The sequence below is a fragment of the Myotis lucifugus genome, unplaced genomic scaffold, assembly GCF_000147115.1.
Source record: "Myotis lucifugus unplaced genomic scaffold, Myoluc2.0 scaffold_76, whole genome shotgun sequence".
NCBI classification, from domain to species: domain Eukaryota; kingdom Metazoa; phylum Chordata; class Mammalia; order Chiroptera; family Vespertilionidae; genus Myotis; species Myotis lucifugus.
The window spans coordinates 2,341,139-2,363,477 of NW_005871124.1; the positions used below are offsets into that span (position 1 = coordinate 2,341,139).

Genomic DNA, 22,339 nt, shown 5'->3' on the forward strand with positions numbered 1-22,339 from the left:
ACAAAAATTGGGACACCTAAAAATTTTTAAATGGATGTCAAAATCATACAGTAATTATAGTTAAAAGTTAAAAAAAAAACCTCTGCAATTATTTTTATAGGTAATTATGTGTTGCTTGCAGATCTAGGAATTTATCAACTCAAAACCCTTCTATTTATCTCTATTTTCATTTGTGCAGAAAAAAAGTTAACATAGCAGGCCTAAAGTGCTATCTTAAAAAAAATATATATATTTATATTAATTTCAGAGAGGAAATGAGAGGGAGAGAGAGAGAAACATCGATGAGAGAGAATCATGGATCGGCTGCCTCCTGCACACCCCCTAGGGGATTGAGCCCACAACCTGGGCATGTGCCCTTGACTGGAATCAAACCCGGGTCCCTTCAGTCTGCAGGCCGATGCTCTAACCACTGAGCCAAACCAGCCAGGGCAAGTGCTATTTTTTGAAAAGCTTGAAAGCCTCCTTCCAAGGTTGGCTCTTGATTGGCATCTGGGAATTTGGAGGACTTCCTCCCCTCCTCACTGAAAAGAGGGGCTCACTGTGTCTAAAGCATTTTGTACAAACCGTGTGATTTACCCTGAACACCCGCCTTGTTCTAGGAGTCTGGGATTTGGTATGCACCAGGGAGGGGGTGCCTGCATGACCAGCTCCCCATAAAACCCCGGGGTGCCGAGTCTTCAATGAGCTTCCCTGGTTGGCAACAGACCCTTGGAGCTTGTGCCTGGCGACCCTGAACTTCAACCCGTGCCCGCTTTCCTTTCGAGGACTTTGCTTTATAGTCTTTAGCTGCAATAAATCATAGCTGTCAATATGACTCTATGGTGAGACTTCTGAGTTCTCTCAGTGAATCATCAGAGCTAGGGGTGGCCTGGGAGACCCCTGACATCCAGTTCTTAAAACTAAAATGCAGCTAAACATTTAATAGAGCGGTAAAGCTAGTCAAGAGAAATGTTGAATTTGAAAATGTTTGTAATGTTCCAGAAGTTTTTTCTTGCCACTAGTATTTATCAAAGGCCTGCACAGGCACCCAGCTACGCCCTATCGGATATCTTATTGAATTACCGTAAGTATCAAGTTTCTAATGTTTACCAGGACCAAACACGACTTCCCAACCACTTCCATTACCCAGCACTTAAGCAGCATTCAATAAACACGTGCTGAATGAATGAATGGCCGTTTATATCATTACCCATAAAAACAAAAAACCGAAGTCGATCAGACTAGCTCCAATATGTACACATAAAATATCTACACATCTTCATGTAAATTAAAATGATACAGGCCGGATTTTTCTTGCTTGATATGAAAAAATACATTTTCCTCTAAGTGGCAAGTTTTCGATAAATACTAATCGATTCTACTCTATCAAGTAGAAATGAATTCCACAAAAACTCCCATCCCAAGCGTAAACACCAGACCGAAAGAAAATTAACTAAAATAACAAATAAAAGCGCCTTCGGTCTATTTATCTCTGTTGTGAGCTCAAAACTACAAACTGCTAATATTGTTTTAAAACATACAAACTACTGTTTTCATGTCAGACGTCTGAAATCCATATTTAATTACTGTAAAACTCTCCCCGTGGTCTATGTAATCATTCTATAATAAGGTAATTGATATTCCTTGGCTAGCCAATTTAGGATTTACAGCTTAACTCAAGTTATCAGACACTACTAAAGACAAACTCAGATGTGTGACTTAGAAATACACATGTAATCTAGGGTGTGTGTGTGACACAATGCAGCCCTGTCTTTACATTTGAACCTACATTTTAAAATCTGTTTCAGCACATTGCTATAGATAAGTGTAATCCCAAAGCCATGGATATAATGCAGACATATGTAGATTTCCAACAAACTATGTGTGTTGGGAAAAATGGCAACATGGTGTCATCTCTTGACCTCCTGTTTCTGGACCCACATTTGTTGACACTGAGTATCTAGGGGTGGGGACTGGGTGGGTACATGTTTGTTTCACAAGCTCTGCTCAGTCCTTTCCAATGCTGAATTTTGAAGTCTACTGCTCTAATCTTTCCCAGCCTTAAAATTCTGGTTCAGCGAGTTTCTGTATTCGAGCATGCTTTAAACGGATAAACCATTTGTAATATAGTGGGTATATTACAGGATTTTCTAACATGATTAGGCCATATAATTTCATGACTTCAGTTTAGGAAAAACCAGGGACAGATGGTTATAGATACTGTGGCAAAGACAGATATAGATATCATAATAGGAACTCACTGAGCCCGGCCCGCGAGGCTCAGTGGTTGAGCGTCGACCTATGAGCCAGAAGGTCATGGTTCGATTCCAGTCAAGGGCACATGCCCGGGTTGTGTGCTCCATCCCCGGTAGGGGGCGTGCAGGAGGCAGCTTATCAGTGATTCTGTCTCATCATTGATGTTTCTATCTCTCTCTCCCTCTCTCTCTGAAATCAATAAAAATATATTAAAAAAAGACAAATTCACTGATAACCCAAATATATTGTTTGGTTTAGCAAAGTCAACTGAGCTTACTTTATTTGTTTCCCCTTCCTTGTCCACTCTGTATGGGTAGGGATCCATATTATGCAGAATTTGAGCAATGAGCCCCTGAGTGCTGGAGCTGGAGGTAATGAATTCTATTCTGTTGCCAGAACTAATTCTGGACTAGCTCTTGGACGCGCAGCTAGATAAGCAATCTCTTGCCTCGCCAGTAGGTGGAGGCGCACACAAACTCACTGCTTTGCTCTTTGATCCACGGGACCTTAAATCTTACAGTAATGAATGGTTTTGATTGTCTGTTTGCTTTCAACCCAGGAGATCAGAGAATGCAAAAAACTTGGGTGAATTTATGAAAAAGCATGACACAGAATTTTATATTTCTATTTTGTTTCTGATCCTTTTGAGAAATAACGAAGTAATTTGACCTACGGGTTTATAATTTACTTCCAGATCCCTAGAGCTAATAAAACACTTCTAAATTTAGAAATTGGTCCTTTAGAATTCATGTTCAATCAGGGGAAACTGAACATCAATTGAATATATATTAAGGCATTATGATTGATTTTGCTAGATGTGATAATATTGTTTCAGTCATTTAAAAAAAGTAATACTGCCCTAGCTGGTTTGGCTCAGTGGATAGAGCGTCGGTCTGCAGACTGAAGGGTCCCAGGTTTGAATCCGGTCAAGGACATGTACCTTGGTTGTGGGCACATCCCCAATAGGGAGTGTGCAGGAGGCAGCTGATCAATGTTTCTCTCTCATCGATGTTTCTAACTCTCTATCCCTCTCCCTTCCTCTCTGAAAAAAAATCAATAAAATATATTAAAAAAATAAAAAAGTAATACTGTCAGAAGTACAGACAGGAGAACTTACAGTTGAAATGACACTGCTTAGAAATCTCCAAGAGACAAGAGACAGTAGTAAAGGTAAGTAGGAAAAGAATAGCACAATGTTGCCAATGGTTGAAGCTGGGTGACAGGTACACTGACTTTCATTATGGTATTCTCTTTATTTAAAAGTTCCCCAAAAAGGTAAAAAAATTTCAAATGGAAATTCATGTTCTAGCAATTTGGGTTAACACTGGGATCAGGTGTTATTGGGACTGGTAAATAGGCAATTTTATTTTATTAGTTATTTAATATGTTTTTACTGACTTCAGAGAGAGGAGGGGAGAGGGAGAGAGGAAGAGAGAGAGGGGGAGAGCGAGAGAGAGAGAGAGAGAGAGAGAGAGAGAGAGAGAGAGATCAATGATGAGAGAGAAGCATTGGGGATCGAACCTGTAACCCAGGCATCTGCCCTGACCCGTATGTGCCCTGACTGGGAATTGAACCATGACCTCCTAGTTCATGGGTCGATGCTCAACTACTGAGCCACACTGGGTTGGCATATGCAATTTTAATGAGGTCTCATCTCAGTATAGAGCCACTGATGAATTACGTCAGTCAACTGAATCATATAAACTGAGCTACATAAAACCTCATTCAGATTCAACGCTGAGAAACTAACACTGAGCCGTACTGAAAACAGTACCTTAGAGCTATGGAGCACGTTACCATTTTATAAAAAGGAAATTCACAGAGTTTTCCCACCGAGTTCTCATAACCTTATGAAGACTTATTTAAAGGTAAGACACTTTGTCTCTAAAAGACTTGGCCAAAGTCACATAATTAATACAAGGGACATAGTTGGGAGAGTAAGACAAGTTCTATGACACCAAAGACCACTTTACCGTTACTGGCACTTAGATCCTTGTGACGCAAACAGCAGGCAGGATGAAATCTCAGCACATTTTTATATTTGGCTTTCTATGCTCATTACTTTATAGTATATGATAAAACTGATTTTTTCGTTTCCTCAGTGAATAAAAATGTGGACAGAAACATATTTCTTGAATAAAGAATAAAATTTAACCAGAGAAAGTGATTAAAAGGATTATAATATCCCCCTGGCCGGTGTCGCTCAGTGGTTGGGGCGTCATCCCGTGCACCGAAAGGTGGCCGGTTCAATTCCCAGTCAGGGCACGTGCCGAGGGTGTGAGTTGGATCCCTGGTCAGGGTGCATGCGGGAGGCAGCCAAGCGATGTTTCTCTCTCCTTCCCTTCCTCTCTCTAATAAAATCAATTAAAAGGGAAAAATAGAATTATAGTATCTTAAAAGAGGTCCAGTCCATCCCCTTGGATGGCCCAGCTTCAGCGCAGTGTTTCTAGTGGAGAAGGCATGTTCTGTGGGACAGTGAGTCTATTCATCAGAGGCCTTCTTTGCTTAGAGGTGAGATGTACCTGCCATTTGTTTTCTTTTCTTGTTTGTTTGTTTTTTAAATATATATTTTATTGATTTTTTACAGAGAGGAAGGGAGAGGGATAGAGAGTTAGAAACATCGATGAGAGAGAAACATCGATCACCTGCCTCCTGCACACCCCCTACTGGGGATGTGCCCGCAACCAAGGTACATGCCCTTGACCGGAATCGAACCTGGGACCTTTCAGTCCGCAGGCTGACGCTCTATCCACTGAGCCAAACCAGTTAGGGCTACCTGCCATTTGTTTATTCTAGTTATAACCCTGACACTACACTGAATAACCCTAGAACCCTCTTACAAAGGACAATCTTTCAAATCACTGAAGGCTTCCATTATGTTCTACCACAGGCTTCTGCCCTGAGGACTCTTTTAGAAAAAAAAGAAAAGAAAAAAGAAAACCAATCGATTCTTGGCCAAGGAACGCCTCCCAATCTTTTCAATGGCCTTTCCATGCCAGTGATCTTTAAACTGGGACCCGAGTCTCTCTCTGGTACCCAGTCTTTCCCAGGGGCGAGGGGATTTTTAAGGCAGTCAATTTCCCTATCTGCCTTTTCCATGATTTGGTCTGAGAACAAGTGTGTGGTCTGCTGATTGTCCTTTAACGTCTGCGCTCACAGGAACCCATCTCAATGGCCAAACCACTCACCTACCCTGAGAAGCCTACCTCGCTTCTAAGAGACAACTGGGGAATGGGATGCAAATCTCCTGAGGGGAGGAGAGAACCCTGAGAGTAAAACAGAGAACGTAAGAAAGGGGAGCCCAGCCGGTGTGGCTCAGTGGTTGAGCGTCAAAGCAGGAACCAAGAGGTCACCGGTTCAATTCCCAGTCAGAGCACCTGCCCGGTTGCAGGCTCAATCCCCAGTAGGGGGCGTGCAAGAGGCAGCCAATCGATGATGTTTTTCTCTCATCATTGATGTTTCTCTCTCATCATTAATGTTTCTCTCTCATCATTGATGTTTCTATCTCTCTTTCCCTCTCCTTTCCTCTCTCTCTAAAAACCAATAAAAACAGATTTAAAAAAAGCAAGGGGAGAGCCAGCTTATTTCATCCAGACAATATAATCATGGCAAAGCCTGGTCCATTTTAGAATGAGAAATCAATAGCAACATGATTGTCACAGAGATGTCTATTCGCACTTGAAGTTTCTTTGAAAAAATGAAGTCAGATTCTTTTCTGTCAGAAAGCGAGTCTGGTTTGGCTCATTGGTTGGACAGTGATGACTAGCTCTGCCATTTAGCTCACAGAGCAGACAGAAATTGAGAAAACGGGGCGGCTCTACAGTTGTTGTTTTTTTTTTTAAATATATTTTATTGATTTTTCACAGAGAGGAGGGGAGAGGGATAGAGTTAGAAACATTGATGAGCTAGAAACATCAGTCAGCTGCCTCCTGCACACTCCCTACTGGGGATGTGCCCGCAACCAAGGTACATGCCCTTGGCCGGAATCGAACCTGGGACCCTTCAGTCCGCAGGCCGACACTCTATCCACTGAGCCAAACCGGTTAGGGCGGCTCTACAGTTTTGAAGAAAACATATTTAAAGGAATATATGAAACTGAAAATTACAACCTCACAACAGAAGTTGTTATATATCAACTTAAGACTATGTGGCTGGTGTGGCTCATTTGGTTGGGCGTCCTCCGGGCGTCACCCTGTGAACCAGGAGGTCACTGGTTCGATTCCTGATCGGGACACATGCCTGGTTTGCAGGCTAAATCCCCAGTAGGGGGCGTGCAGGAGGCAGCCGATCAATGTTTCTCCTATTCCCTTCCTCTCTCTGAAAAATCAATAAACTGCCCTAGCTGGTGTGGCTCAGTGGACAGAGCGTCGGCCTGTGGACTGCAGGGTCCCGGTTTGATTCCAGTCAAGGGCACATGCCTGGGTTGCAGGCTCGATCCCCAGTGGGGGGCATGCAGGAGGCAGCCAATCCATGATTCTCTCTCATCATGGATGTTTCTCTCTCTCTCTCCCTCTCCCTTCCTCTCTGAAATCAATAAAATATATTTTTTAAAAATCAATAAGCTTATTAAAAAAATCAGTGAGGAGGTACACAGTTTTCAAAATCCTTTCAGTGGGTTTGCCAACAAAGGTTTGGAAGGCTGTGACTCTATGACAGAATCTCTAGGCTCTTTCCCGCGCTGGTTATCCGCTTACTACGAAGATGCGGGAGGAATGAGCAGTACACAGCACAGCGGGAGAGTGGTTGCTTCTGAATACTATGTACTGGGAACTAGTCAAAGGGTCCACTCAGGGCTGTTTCGTTGCAACAACTAACTGAAACGTTCACATCCTTTTCACCTAAGCAGTTCCAACCAAAGCCACAGTGAACTCACACCTACAGCTTTGCATGCATGTGTTGATATTAAATTAGGCCTTAAATGTCATCAGCTGCTTTGCTGCAAACTTGTGAAATATTTTCAAATTCTGATCTGGAGAGTCAATGTATGAGCGAGCCCTCTGTGGGAGTAGCTTTTGACCCAGTTCCCAGTGATCGCTGCCTCCTGGTATGCACGCCCTTGCGCAATCTCTTCCCCTCGTGTGTGGGCTGGATCCAGTGCCGTGTTTCTAACCAACAGAACATGGCAGGAGGGCTGCTGAGTGATTTCTGCGATTAGGTTACAAGATTGACTTCAGTTTTTTTAACGTATATTTTTATTGATTTCAGAGAGGAAGGGAGAGGCGGAGAGAGCTAGCAGCATCAGTGCTGAGAGAGAATCATCAATGATGAGAGAATCGTGGATCGGCTGCCTCCTGCACGCCCCCTACCGGGATGGAGCCCTCCACCCGGGCATGTGCCCTTGACCAGAAATCGAACTGTGACCTCCTGGTTCATAGGTCAACGCTCACCCACTAGGCCATGCTGGCTGGGCTTGACTTCAGTTTAGTTCATACTCTTGTCCAATTGCTTGCTCGCCCTGCTGCAGCCAGCTGCTATGCTGTGAGCTGCCCCATGGAAGGACCCGGTTACAAGGAGCCTGGGGCGGATCAGGCCAACAGCTCCTGGGGAAGGAAGGCCGCAGTCCCATAGCCTGCTGCCAGCAGCCGAGTGAGTGAGTTTGGAAGCAGATCTATCCCCAGTGGAGCCTTCAAATGACTTCAGCCCCGGCAACTCCTAGATTACTACCCTGCGAGAGACCCTAATCAAAGTCACTGATTAGAACTTGAACAGAAGAGGGATGGCGCCCCATAAAGGATATGAACTCCGGACACAATCATCCGAGCAGCTGTAAAATCACCCAGCTGTCCCAGCCTCAGCCCGCATTTCTCCATCTTATTGACAATAATTGTGTGAGAAATGCGTCCAGGGGCGGATTGAAATCAAGATACACTGTGATCTGCAGACTTTCCTTGCGATGCTGGCGATGGTATCAAATGAGGAAGTGAAGTGTGTTATCACTCTTTAGTTGCTAGCGAGGCTGGCTACATGGAGGCTTGCACTGCCTTCCCACTCCTCCTCACTAAGACTCCTATGATCCGAATGTTCTATTTTGGGGCCTCCTATCTCTCTGAACTCTTGCTTTTTAAAGCCTCTTCTGCAAAGAATGCTAAAAATGTGAGGGGAACTAGACAGGACCAACTTCTGCTCTCTCACCATGCTGCTTCTCTCACTACTTCAGGTCTTTCTAAAGCAGTGGTTCTCAACCTTCTGGCCCTTTAAATACAGTTCCTCATGTTGTGACCCAACCATAAAATTATTTTCGTTGCTACTTCATCACTGTAATGCTGCTACTGTGATGAATCGTCATGTAAATATCTGATATGCAGGATGGTCTTAGGCGACCCCTGTGAAAGGGTCATTAGACCGCCAAAGGGGTCGCGACCCACAGGTTGAGAACCACTGTAAGAGATGAGTTCACAACTATTCTTCAATTTTAAAAGAAGGTATTAGCGTTATCCTAAACCAGTGATTCCCAAAGTGGGCGCTACCGCCCCCTGGTGGGCGCTGCAGCAATGGGGGGGGGGGGTCATGGCCACAGGTGCATTTGTTTTAACTTTTTTTGTATTACCTTTCTATTCTGAGTTCAATAAATAGTTTCATAATTTCAAACTTCAATGTTTCTAATTTACACCTTTCTTTACTATATTTTACGAAAAAGGTAGAAACATTAATACATATATCTTTCTGTTTAGTTGCTATTAAAATTTTAAAAAAATTAATTTCCAGGGGGCGCTGAATAATATTTTTTCTGGAAAGGAGGCGGTAGGCCAAATAAGTTTGGGAACCACTGTCCTAAACCAATGTGGCTAAAAACTTTAACCCTTAAAAAAAGACAGAATGTACACTCACAATTCAAAGACCATGTAAAGCATTCCATCTGAGCTATATGTCTCCAATAACTCTACAATGTGGGGATGCTTCAGCATGTGACAGATACTGGCTTCCCGCTTTAGATCTGAAAAACAAACACACAACACACTTTGTTAGGTAGGAACCAAAGACAATCAGAGTGAATAATGAATGAATGGATATGATCTATGGTAACATGAAGACTTCTCTAACTACAGAGATGAAATCCCCCATTTAAGCTAAGCCTAACTTTTCACCCTTTACAATCTTTTACACTATAACTTTTCTATGTCTTCTGCCACCTTAAATCTATATACATTATAGAGATGGCTCTTACTAATAAAAAAAAAATGTAAATAGCACAAATAAATACATTCCCCAAACTCTTAAAATCAAGTTTTGAAATTCACAATTCTTTCTTAATCTGCTAATAAGTAACTCAATTTGCTGTTTTAAATTTAACTTCTTTTTCTTAGTTTTCCCTAAAATGGATAAAAATATGTTGTCTATTCTTGAGCCCCGTGGTAGGCAAACCACGGGTCGAGAGCCACATGCGGCTCTTTGGTCCCTTGAGTGTGGCTCTTCCACAAAATACCACCGTGCGGGCGCGCACATACAGTGCGATGCGCAGAAATCGGTATTTTGTGGCAGAAATCGGTATTTTGTGGAAGAGCCGGTATTTTGTGGAAGAGCCGGTATTTTGTGGAGGAGCCACACTCAAGGAGCCAAAGAGCCGCATGTGGCTCGCGAGCCGCAGTTTGCCAAGCCGCAGTTTGCCAACCACTGCTTTAGCCTAAAATCTAACATTTATAGTTGTCTTTTTTTTTCTTTTTAAAATCTAGCATTTATAGACAAGACACGTCAGAGAAGTTATATGGAACAGGAGGCAAAAAAAGAGTATGGTTTAAACAGAAAAGATACTACTCCCAGCATCAAAGTCAGAATTTTTTAAATATCATTTATAAAATGTGTTGCATAATTCAGGTCACTACCTACAGTGTTATTCTGAAGAACAATCTCAGATAACGTAGGTTAAGCCAGTGTGTAAGTTCTACAATACTGTTTGGAAAATATTAATGTCATCATCATCATCATCATCATCTGAACACAGTTCATCATCATCATCATCTGAACACAGTTCATCATCATCATCTGAACACAGTCCGGATATAGGTACCACTTGCCATGCCTACATGGAACGAGATACGTACTTCAAGCCTTCTTGTGTTAATAGTGCTGGAGTTCTACCTGTTCGGATGAATTAAATCCAATATAACATTTTTATACTTGGAAGTAGAAGGGAGGCAGGTAGAGAAGAACAAAGGGTAAGAATAAACTGCCTAAAGCAAAAGAGAGAACATTATCTCCTCTCTGATTTATTAATCCAACTTAGTCTCGTCAACAAGAGCGATGGCTGCAGAGGGAGCCATAGACGACTTCCATAGGGTAGAATGAAGAAAGCCAATCAGTAAATCAGACAGAAGAGAAGCTACCAGAAAAGGAAGAGTCGATAACACAACATTAAGTCCAGAGAATAGAGGGAATGAAGGCATGAATAGTCGAAGAAGGCAGAGTAAAGGCTGTAAGATTCAGTCAGAAAAGACCATTAGAATTCTGGGTAAGATGAAGTTCCGTGGAAATGGCAGGTCTGATGTCAGTATTTAGGAGACAATTATGTAATAAATTAAAATTTATCATGACGCTCACTGGGCTAAGTACTTAATAAAGTCATTGTCATATACTGTCCCAACAACCCTGTGAGGTATTTATTTATTTATTTAAAGCATTTTAAAAAATATATATTTTTCATCGATTTCAGAGAGGGAGGGAGAGGGAGAAAGAGATAGAAACATCCATGATGAGAGAGAAGCATGGACCGGCTGCCTCCTGCACGCCCCACACTGGGGATGGAGCCCACAACCCGGGCCTGTGCCCTGACCAGGAATCGAACCGGGACCTCCTGGTCTGGGCTGAGGCAGGTATTTACAGATGAGAAAACAGGCTTAGAAAGGTGTCAAGGTCACAGAGCTACCACCAGGAGTAGGTTTGAGGCCTGGCCTCTCCAACGCCATGATGACAGGCATAGACATGATTAGACTCAAAGAATGTGGCAGCAGGAAAGGAACAGAAGTGCCAACGAAGGTTTGACTGCCTTGGCCGGTTTGGCTGAGTGGTTAGAGTGTCAGCCCTGGGATGAAGGGTGGCGGGTTCGATTCCTGTCAAGGGAACGTATCTGGGAATCTCAGGCCCCAGGTCGAGGCACATGCGGGAGTCAATCCATTGATGTTTCTCTTTCTCTTTCTCTTTCTCTTCCCCCCTCCGTTCCAGTCTCTCTAAAAATCAATGGGAAAAAATATCCTTGGTGAGGATTAACAACAAAAGAAATAGAGATAGAGAGAGAGAGAGAGAGAGAGAGAGAGAGAGAGAGAGAGAGAGAGGGAGAGAAAGAAAGGAAGGAAGGAAGGAAGGAAGGAAGGAAGGAAGGAAGGAAGGAAGGAAGGAAGGAAGGAAGGAAGGAGAAAAGAAAAAGAAAAAGAAAAAGAAAAGAAAAAAAAGAAAAAGAAAAAGGAAGGAAGGAAGGAAGGAAGGAAGGAAGGAAGGAAGGAAGGAAGGAAGGAAGGAAATAAGTAAGTAAGTAAGTTGCTGGTCTGTTTTTGCTGCTGTCTTACAGGAAACACTCTGTGTAAGAGGCAGTGATGACAAGCCCGCAGGATGTGCACAGGCGGGGGGGGGGGGGGGGGGGGAGGGCCTTGGGGGGTTTTCGGACCCCACGGGGGGGGGGGGGGGGGGGGGCTCACATGAGAAAGGAGACGGGCCAGGACTGTGTGGGGTGCAGCAATGGGGCTGAGGGGGACGGGCTCAGTGTGCGCTGGAAGGAAGGGACCCGAGGCCCGGGAAGGATGGTCTCCCTCCCCAAGGTGGTCGCCAAGGGCCCGCAGGGAGGAGCGCTGGTGGCAGGTCCTGCCTCAAGGAAGGCCCCGGACCCGCGCGGGGGAGGGCCGGGCCGAAGCCTGGCCACATCCATCAGGTGCCTGCAGTGTTTCTCTCCCTTCCAGAATGTTCTACCTCCTGGTGCTCTGCAAAGCTTTGGAGTTTCATGACTTATTTTTATGTTTGCCTCCAGCTTCTCGTTTTATTAGAAGGCACCCTGGTAATGCCTCCTGTCTTCACCTGAGTCTCTCTCTTCCCATTTCTTTCTATGCTGATATAAAAGCGGATTTTCGCTCGATGCTCTGACCTTGGGGTCAAGAAGTAAACAGAGATGTAGCGTCTGCCACGCTGAACACGGTCTTTTCTCCCGTTTTCAGGGTATTTTCATGTTGCCCCTTTCATGCAACTAGTGTGTTTCAGCCTCCACACTCACCATTTGCCACATCTGTTATACTGAGAGGCTTAAAGCAGACACGAATGCACTAGAGAACCTTCCATTAGCCTGGCTGACGTGGCTCAGTGGTTGAGCGTCGGTCGACCTATGACCCAGGAGGTCACAGGTCGATTCTGTTCAAGCCACAGGCCTGTGTTGTGGGCTCGATCCCCAGTGTGGGGCGTGCAGGAGGCAGCCGATCCGTGATTCTCTCTCATCACTGATGTTTCTCTCTCTCTCTCCCTCTCCCTTCCTCTCTGAAATGAATAAAATCATTAAAAAAAGAACGTTCCATTAGAACTGGCACATCACTGCCTGGCATGTGGCTGAACATGCTCCTGGCTGAGTCACTGTCACCTGCCATCCTTGAAACGAACACAGAATTGTGGGGACCCCGCCTTCAAAGACTAAAAACATTTAAATGTCAGATGCAAATGTGAATGAAAGATATATGTGTCAAGTGCTATGAATTCCTTGCTGATAGAGCAAACTACCAATAGCTGGATGCTTCTTTCAGAATGCCACAATTCCAGGTTGTGTTAGAAACTCAATAGTTAACAAAATTCACTAAGAGCTGACCCAGCCTCCAAATGAACAGAAAGAATATTCTAATCTAGTCATAGAAATAATTAGGACAAGTATTAATGTGTTCATCTAAATCAATATTAATCAGAAAAGTCATGATTGACTCCACATTTTTTCCTTGGTGGCCTGAAATAAATGACCAGATGCTATTTTAAGAAATAAATCCAAGCAGAATGGTGGAAGGACTGTACAGGATGGGGCAAAGGGAGGTTTATAGTTTTTTTTCCTTTATTGATTAAGGTATTACATATGTGTCCTTATCCCCCCATTTCCCCCTCCCCCCCCTCATGCCCTCACCCCCCTGCTGTCTGTGTCCATTGGTTGGGCTTATATGCATGCATACAAGTCCTTTGGTTGCTCTCTCCCCCTGACCCCCACCCTCCCCTACCTTTCAGGAGGTTTATAGTTGTGACTACATGAAACAGTTTATTTTGGTATTAATATTTATTAAGTATTGTATTCTTTTCCATACAAATAACTGTAAACCTACTTTTGCTCTACCCTGTAGTAGCAAAGTCAAATTCTGTTGCTGAGTTCCACCTTATTCTAAGAGTGAATTCAAAGACGAAGGGTCCCAGCTGGCTTGGCAATCGTACAGGCCGGGGGCTTCCATGAGGCTATCTTCCTGGCAATCAGGAGAGTTGACCGTCTCAACTAGTGGTTGACCAGAAGCCCAGACCGGCCCACACCCCAATCTGGGTTAACTGCGAACTCTGTTTCTCTGAGCTCTTACACATTTGACTCCCTCCCGATGAATTTTGTTGTTGTTTTGTTAATCCTCATCCGAGGATATTTTCCATTGATTTTTTTTTTCTAGAGAGAGTGAAAGGGAGGGAGACAGAGAGAAAGATTGATGTGAGTGAGACACATCAACTGATCGCCTCTGTTCCTTTTCATTTTTGGAAACGTAAACCAAAAAGCTTTAGGAAAAAGGGAGAAAGACGGGGCATTTGACTCATAAAAGTCAGACACCTCTTTAAAAATCAGGTGCTCCTAACTTTGTAAAAGAAAATTAGAGAAATACCAGTTTGTATGTCAATACTTTTCATATTAAAGCCTTAGAAAACATACATGGTAGAAGCATGAAGGAACTTTGCGGGGATGATAGAGTATATGTATATATACTATATTTGTTCAAATTCATTGATCTGTACACTTAAATAGGTTCATTTTATTGTGCATAAATTCTTATTTAATAAAGTTTAAAAAGTAAGTTATTGCAATATGACAGGTATTCAACTAATAGGCCCAAGTCAAAAATGTTATTCACATGCCTGTATTCCACACTTTCCTAATTATGTTATCTATATTTACATTCTACAGTGGGGCCTTGACTTACGAGTGTCCCGACTAACGAGTTTTTCAAGATACGAGCCGTCTCGCGAGCTAAAATTTGGGTTACGAGCCAGCTTCAGATACCCCACCGCTAGTTGGCGCAGCGAACATCACAGTGAACACCACATCAGCCCAGCATCACATGTCTCACTCGTTCACTTTTTGATTTGACATACGAGTAATTTGAGTTACGAGCTCTGTCACGGAACGAATTAAACTCGTAAGTCAAGGCCCCATTGTATTTTCATTTCTACACAGCCACGTAATTCAACAAGGCCATGTGGCAGCACAAGCTTCCTTCCCACCCACTTCCCTCCAGCCCTCCTTCCTCCAGGATGGGGCCAGCCCAGGAAACACTACCAGCAGCACTAAAAGTCTCCCCAGAGCCTCAGCGGTGTGGCTCAGTGGTTGAGCATTGACCTATGAACCAGGAGGTCAGGGTTCGATTCCTGGTCAGGGCACATGCCTGGGTTGCGGGCTTGATCCCCAGCGTGGGGCGTGCAGGAGGCAGCTGATCAATGATTCTCTCTCATCATTGATATTTCTCTCTCTCTCTCCCTGCCTCTCTGAAATCAATAAAAAATATATTAAAAAATCATTTGTCACTTGTAGTAACAAAAGGCCTAATTCATGTCTCAATGTTATGAAAAACAGAGACAATCGATTCCTTATTTAGCTAATTCTAGATAACTAGAGGCCCGATGCACGAAATTCGTGCAAGGGGCTCGGCCCTCGCAGCCCCTCACAGCCCCGGCTTCGTCTGGAAGGTCACCCAGACGTTTGTCTGGAATTTCGTCCGGACCGTCGTTCGGCTGTTTGGTCTAATTAGCATATTAGCTCTTTATTATATAGGATGATTTATTTTGTATTAAAGTGACTTTCCCAGTCGTAGCACTGGAAGCTGTGTCCTGTGAACCTGTCCTTGGTCCTAGGCACCCTATTGCCACAGATCTGGCACTTCTCCTCTGAAATGCCAGCACTCTTCTGCAGGGATGCACTTAGGACACAAGAGACAGAGCAATAGACTTGTGGTCATGAGGAGCATCTTTAAATCTTGTCTCCATCACTTAGTAGCTGTACAACCTCAGAACATCGGTTCCCTCATCTATGCAGTGGAAAAAGCAGGAGAAGAGCTCCCATCCTGGGTGTTGTTAGCCCCTGATGGACTAACAAAGTACATGCAAGTGTTTGCCATGGCGCCTGGCATGGAGCATATGCGCACATTTTGTTTCCTTTCTCTTGGACCATTTTTGGTGGAATCACTGTATCTTACCTGTGACTGCATGACAAGAAGCTGGCTATGTGACCATTCAATGATTAAACCACAATGTGAATATTCCATTAGGAAGCTGCTATATAGTTTGAAGCCTACTTTTACTTGGCAGTTTTTCATCTACAATTTTTGGGGGAATCGTGTAATACTGCTTGTAAAGAACTGAAGCTGAAGTTGATGGTGGAATTATTGGGGAAAAAGGTAAAAATCAGGTGCAGCTGAAGTGGCTGATAATAAGGACACAAGTTACAAAAAGTCAAACAGAATCCACAGAGCTGCCGGGGTGTGGCCTAGTGACCACCGGCACCATTCCTCTCCCGGGCAGCCCGGGAGTCACCCTCAGATCAGCCGCCACTTCTCTTCCACGTCCTGTATGCAGCTGCCAAAACCTGTCCGCTCTATTTCTGCGACACCCGTCAAAACGACGTGCCCCTTGCTGCTCTTCCCCTGGCCTCGGCCCTCGTGGGTTCTTGTCTGAGCACAGGGAAGACATTTTAATGGGTTCTTTGCTTCCACTTCCTTCTTTTCATTCTACTCATTAAATTGTCATCATAGCCCTGGCTGGTGTGGCTCAATGGATAGAGCGTCGGCCTGAGGACTAAAGGATCCCAGATTCGATTCTAGTCAAGGGCACATTGTTGTGGGCTTGATCCCCAGTAGGGGGCGTGCAGGAGGCAGCCAATCCATGATTCTCTCTCATCATGGATGTTTCAATCTCTCTCTCCCTCCCCCTTCCTCTCTGAAATCAATAAAAATATATTAAAAAAATAAATTGTCCTCACAGTTTTACTCTCATTAGATATGACCATACTTCTCCCCAACCTCCGTGCTCTCCATTCCGTACACCGAGATGTGTAAGCCCTCAGTGTGGCTTTGGAAGCCTTCCAACATTGTCAGTTTAAGTCCAATATCTTCACTGGGTCTGCAGAGCTATTTGGCAACATAAATGAAAATAGAACCTGCTTTTCCTGCTTCTTAGACAAGTAAGTGAGGTTTCTTTTTATGGGGGTGTCAATCATACTACAGTCCTTTTAGCTTCTTCCATCGTCCTTCCTGACGCCCATCCTGAACTACCTGTAGCTTGTGTACCACCCCCCCAACGCTCTCTGCTCCTGAAAATGCTGCTTTCTCAGTTGGACTCCATGTGCTTCCTTCTGCGCTGCTAAATGCCAACTCATTCATCAAAATGACACTCACGCGTTGCCTCTAAGTTCTCCGTAACATTCTCCCCGCAGCCAAGGTGGGCCCGCCCCGCTGTGACTGGCAACACCGTCTACACAGGCCTCCAGAGCTCACCACTGACCCAACAGTCCCACTGCGGGGGACTGACATCCCTGCCAACTCCACTGAGGGCAGCACCAAACACCAACGTCTAGTACATCTTCTTTTAACCTCGAAGTGTACAGATCACTCATCACAGAGCGCTAGGAATGGGAGGACAGTAGTAGGGCCACTGTCGCATGCTCCCCTCCATCCTCACATTGGATCCCTAAGGGAAATAAGGCCATAGGAAGGCAAGTGACAGGCCCAAAGTCACGCAGCTAGCTCACAGCACAACTGGAAGATGAAGCCAGGCCTCTGATCCCAGCTAGCAATCTTCCTGTTAGCCTACTGGTATACCTACTGGAAGAAGCATCTAAAAGTGTCCAGTATTTGAGGCAGTCTACATTCACACTCACTAAAGAATTTTCAGAGAATGACACAAAAGATAATGCCATCTACTTGCTGATAACTGTTAACGTTATTCTGTAGCACATTACCACGACTTAAAAGAAAAAGCTTCAAGGTACTTCCATTACTGAAAGCACTAATTTTAAACAAAAGTAACATATGCCTGGCATTTCTATGTCACTACATAGTATACTCACTATATTATTTCATATCATAATTTACATAACCAAAAGGTCTTGTTTTGAAAAAATAATGAAGATTGAAAGTTTCATTTACATTTAAACTACTTCTTAAATCCATTTATCCCCGAGGATCTTGTCTTTGGTTAATTATTCAGGAATAATTGTATTGCGTTAAATGACCACAACTCCAAAAGAAGCAGGTTTATGACAAGAGCACATCTAATTACGCCCACAAGAGGACAGTAAAGACCATCCAGCTACTTAGATAAATCCTCTAACCAAGATCTCTGGCTCTAGACCAGTGATGGCGAACCTATGACACGCGTGTCAGAGGTGACACGCGAACTCATTTTTTTGGTTGATTTTTCTTTGTTAAATGGCATGTAAATATATAAAATAAATATCAAAAATATAAGTCTTTGTTTGACTATGGTTGCAAATATCAAAAAATTTCTATATGTGACACGGCACCAGAGTTAAGTTTTTCAAAATGCTGACACGCCGAGCTCAGAAGGTTCGCCATCACTGCTCTAGACAGTCATATTATTGGTCTTGATAATCTAATACCTGGATGAGATGACTATTTGCCTCTGAGATGTCTAACAAGAACAATAACCATAAGCCAATGTTTTTTGACTATTTACTATAAGCCTGGCTCTATTTTCAACGTGTCCACTGATTCGACCCTCACTACAACCCTCGGAGGCAGATGATACTCATTTTACAGATGAGGAGGCCGAGGCAGAGAGCAGAGAAGCAACCCCCTCACAGAACTAATACACTGCAGAGCCAGGATTGGAACCCAGCTCTACTGCCTCTTAGGTCTACAGCTACTGAATGCTGAAGGTGACCTTTACAGGTAAGCTATCCCTTTGTGTTAGTTCTAAAAACGGAAATATAAAGCTGTGATTAAAGCCAAGTTCAATCAGAGCAAATTTCAGTAATAAAATCATAATGCCTTTAAAAAGCCTTAGTTTAGTCCTTTTAAGTCACCTGATTTTATTTTTGAAAAACTAATTTGCCGTAAGATACAGACTCATTAAAAATACAATGACTAGGCAGGGTTTCTGAAATGACTGTGTGAGCTCAGGGACCCCCCACCCCCACCAAGACATATATTTAGCCGGTTAAAATTCAAAATGAACAATCAATGAACATGTGTGCATATATGCGTAATCCATGGACACAGACAATAGGGTGGCGAGGGCCTGGGGTAGGGGGCAGGGGGGGCTAGAAGAGGTCAATGGGGGCAAAAGGGGGACATATGTAATACTTTCAACAATAAAAAAAGAAAAGAAATAAAAGAGTAAAAAAATACCTCCATTAAAAAACACACACACCACACAATCATTCAAAGTCTCTGGAGACTGCTCAAAGGGCTTACAACAAATGGAGAAGCCCCCATTCAATAAAATCTACAGCAACACGGGAAGAGCAATGGGAGGCTGCGCATACAGGATGGGAGCCGCACCCAGGCCCCATAGCTCTCTCTCTCTGCCTTGTGCAGGGACTGTTCTCAGAGGCCCAGCAGCTGAGTGGCAGATCATACAGTTGTAGGGTATGGGGATAAAGAGACTAACATTAAGGTTTTCAGAAAAAGAGAAAAGGGGGCAGGCACTATTCTAAGTGCTTTATTTATGCTACTCAATCCTCTCAGTAACTCGAGAGGTAGGTAAGATTATTAGGCACATGCGGGTGATGGGACTTGCCTAAACCTCAGAGCTGGTAAGTGCTGGGGTCCAGCCCCAGTGGGTCTAGGGGTTCCCAAAGGTGTGGACGGAGTCGGCGGAGAATGAATGACACGGAGGCAATGTTCAGGTGATCGTCATAGCCAGGTTCCTTCCTCTATTGTCATCTAACATCTGTATATATACTATTTGGTCCCAGTTCTATCCATTCTATACAAAAGGCCAGGGGGCTTCCCAACTCCATTCAAAGTTTACTCTATTGTTCCACTAAGCTACAAGGAAGTAACTGAAGGAGGTCACTCCAAGCAAAGATCAAAGCGACCAACCACCCCTCTGACACTCAGTTAAAGGGTTTATTGATAAAAATCCTCACCTGGGGAAACAACCTGTCTTCTCCTAGACAGGCTACTCCCCCTATTGTCCTCTTACATCTGCATTTATCCTATTTGATCTTAATCCCATCCATTCCATTCCAAAGGCTAGGACATTTCTCATCTCCATTACAAGGTCCCTTGAAACATCCCTGCAGGGACTGCCTCAAGTAGCCAGGGTGAATCGGCTTCCAGCAGGTAAGTATGACATGAAGCCAAGTCTAGGGAATCCAGGAGACAGGGCACCCAGCACAGATGAAAAGCAAAGAAAAGTCCCAGGATGACAGTCCAGAACAGTGGTTCTCAACCTCCCTAATGCCGCGACCCTTTAATACAGTTCCTCATGTTGTGGTGACCCCCAATTTCATTGTTACACATTGAACAGAATTAAAGCATAGTGATTCATCACAAAAACAATATGTAATTATATATGTGTTTTCCGATGGTCTTAGGCGACCCCTGTGAAAGGGTCGTTCGACCCCCAAAGGGGTTGCGACCCACAGGTTGAGAACCGCTGGTCCAGAAGAACAAGATAGCAACCAATTTAGAATGAAACAGACAGATGAAGGGCTCTGTTGCCAAGATAAAAAAGACGTGATTAACTGTCCAATGGGGTTGAATCTGAGAGTAGGTATATAGTTCAGTGGAATAGGCTGGGGATGAATTAGCTATAATACATAGAAAATGAAACAATCAAATAAGTCAACTATTTATTCCAGGTATAACAATAAATTACACAAGATACACAATCGCATTATACTAACGACTGAAATATAAGTAATGTCATAAAAATGGGGGAGGGAAAGTGAAGAGGGACAGGTAGCAGCATAAGAGAGCCACATCTTCCATAGCAGGACGCCAATAACTGATAATATGTAAAACTATAAGATAAAAAAATATAATACAAGCGTATGTTGTTACAAAAGAAACAGCAAAAATGCTTAAAGTGGTTGCCCATTCCTGCCCACCGGCCACCTTCTAATTAATTTCCTTGTAAGGTGCACGAATCCGTGCACCGGGCCACCAGTGTATTTCTATCTGTGTACGGGGAGACACACACATTTAAAATACAACAGAACAAAAAAACCCTTAAAACATAGAAGATACGAGAGAGCGAGCACAGCTGGGAACGAGTCTCTTTGGAAAGTCCATCTTTCTAACTGAAATTCCCAAGGTGACACCAGGAAGCTTGCTGGGTAAGCCCCCTGCAAAACAGAACAAAGCTGACGGGATGTGCTAGGGCAGTGGTCGGCAAACTGTGGCTTGGTAAACCGCGGCTCTCGAGCCACATGCGGCTCTTTGGCCCCTTGAGTGTGGCTCTTCCACAAAATACCGACTTCTGCTCATGGGCCACGAAGTTTCAATCGCACTGTACATGCGCACCCGCACGTGGTATTTTGTGGAAGAGCCACACTCAAGGGGCCAAAGAGCCGCATGTGGCTCGCAAGCCGTGGTTTGCCGACCACGGTGCTAGGGCTGTATCACCACCAACAAGAAGCAGCAATTTTGAGCCCTTCCACTTATTGTTTAAACTTTCTTTGGCAATTTAGTGTCTGTTCTCCCTATACTATTAAGAGAAAACAGACATTTAGAAAGTATTATCTAATCTGTGGTAAGACATTCTCGAAGATAAGGTCTTGGATGCTGTTTACTAAATATGAGGATTTATCCTGCAGACCGATGGCTTTCCTACTTTATTTATTTATTTGTTCATTGTTTTCATCTTTTTGTTAATCCTCACCAGAGGATACTTTTTCCATTGATTTTTGGGGAACGTGGAAGGGAGGGAGAGAGAGAGAGAAACATCGATGTGAGAGAGACACATCAATTGGTTGCCTCCCGCGTGCACCCCAACCGGGGCCAGGGATCGAGCCTGTACCGAGGTACATGCCCTTGACCAGAATCTAACCCAGGACCCTTCAGTCCACGAGCTGATGCTCTAACCACTGAGCAAAGTGGCCAAAGCTGGTTTTTCTACTTTAACATAAGCACACTTTTTATACTATCCCAACTCACAAGTTGTTGGATCCACTGGTAATGGGGTACTAAAAACCACAATTAAAATGGTTTTCTCTTCTTTTATTTCTTAGTAATTACAACATTCCAACAGACCGCTGGAAACAACTGCCTCCTAAAATTCTCAGTTTTGACCATTTTTCTGCTCTTTTCCTTGCTCTGTAATCTGGCATGGCTCTCATTAATGTCATTAGTTGAGATGCCTGCTGAGAGAAAACGCTGACTTTGTGAGCATGGAATCAATTTTCTGAATTACAAAGGTTTTTGTGAGGCTGCCTCTTGCATTTAGTATTTAATTTCTCAGAAACCTTCCGAGTAGGAAACCCTTTAATCCCTGTGGGAGGCGCCAGATTACCAAATCTACATTTGTGTCACGAAATCAAATGGAACTACTGATGCACGAGGAAGCACAGAAACACACTCAGAGGTGAAGCAACACACAGTGAGTGACAAGAGATGAGCAATTAGAGGGCAGGTGGGGACAGGGGAGAGAGAAGCAGGAGAAGGTGTCACACAGAGGGTTTAGGAGCAACTAGGATAACAGGTCCAGGACAGAGGAGCTGTGAGGAGCAAAAAAAAAGAGCAAAGTCCAGCACTGGCCAGTGTGGCTCAGTGGATAGAGCATAGGCCTGTGGACTGAAGGGTCCCAGGTTCGATTCTGGTCAAGGGTACATGCCCCGGGTTGCGGGCTCGATCCTCAGTAGGGAGCGTGCAGGAGGCAGCCGATCCATGATTCTCTTTCATCATTGATGTTTCTTTCTCTCCCTCCCTCTCTGAAATCAATAAAAATA

The 22,339-nt window shown here is 43.9% G+C and overlaps 1 protein-coding gene across 5 annotated transcripts in view; it reads right to left on the minus strand.

Annotated features, from left to right (window-relative positions):
• CASK (calcium/calmodulin dependent serine protein kinase) overlaps nucleotides 1–22,339 on the minus strand; it is a 215,338-nt gene that overhangs the window by 165,335 nt on the left and 27,664 nt on the right. For all 5 annotated transcript variants that reach the window (XM_023755377.1, XM_023755373.1, XM_023755372.1 and 2 more), the window contains exon 2: nucleotides 9,064–9,169. In XM_023755377.1, coding sequence (XP_023611145.1) covers nucleotides 9,064–9,140 — 77 coding nt within the window. In that variant the 5' untranslated portion in view covers nucleotides 9,141–9,169. The remainder of the gene's footprint in view (nucleotides 1–9,063; nucleotides 9,170–22,339) is intronic.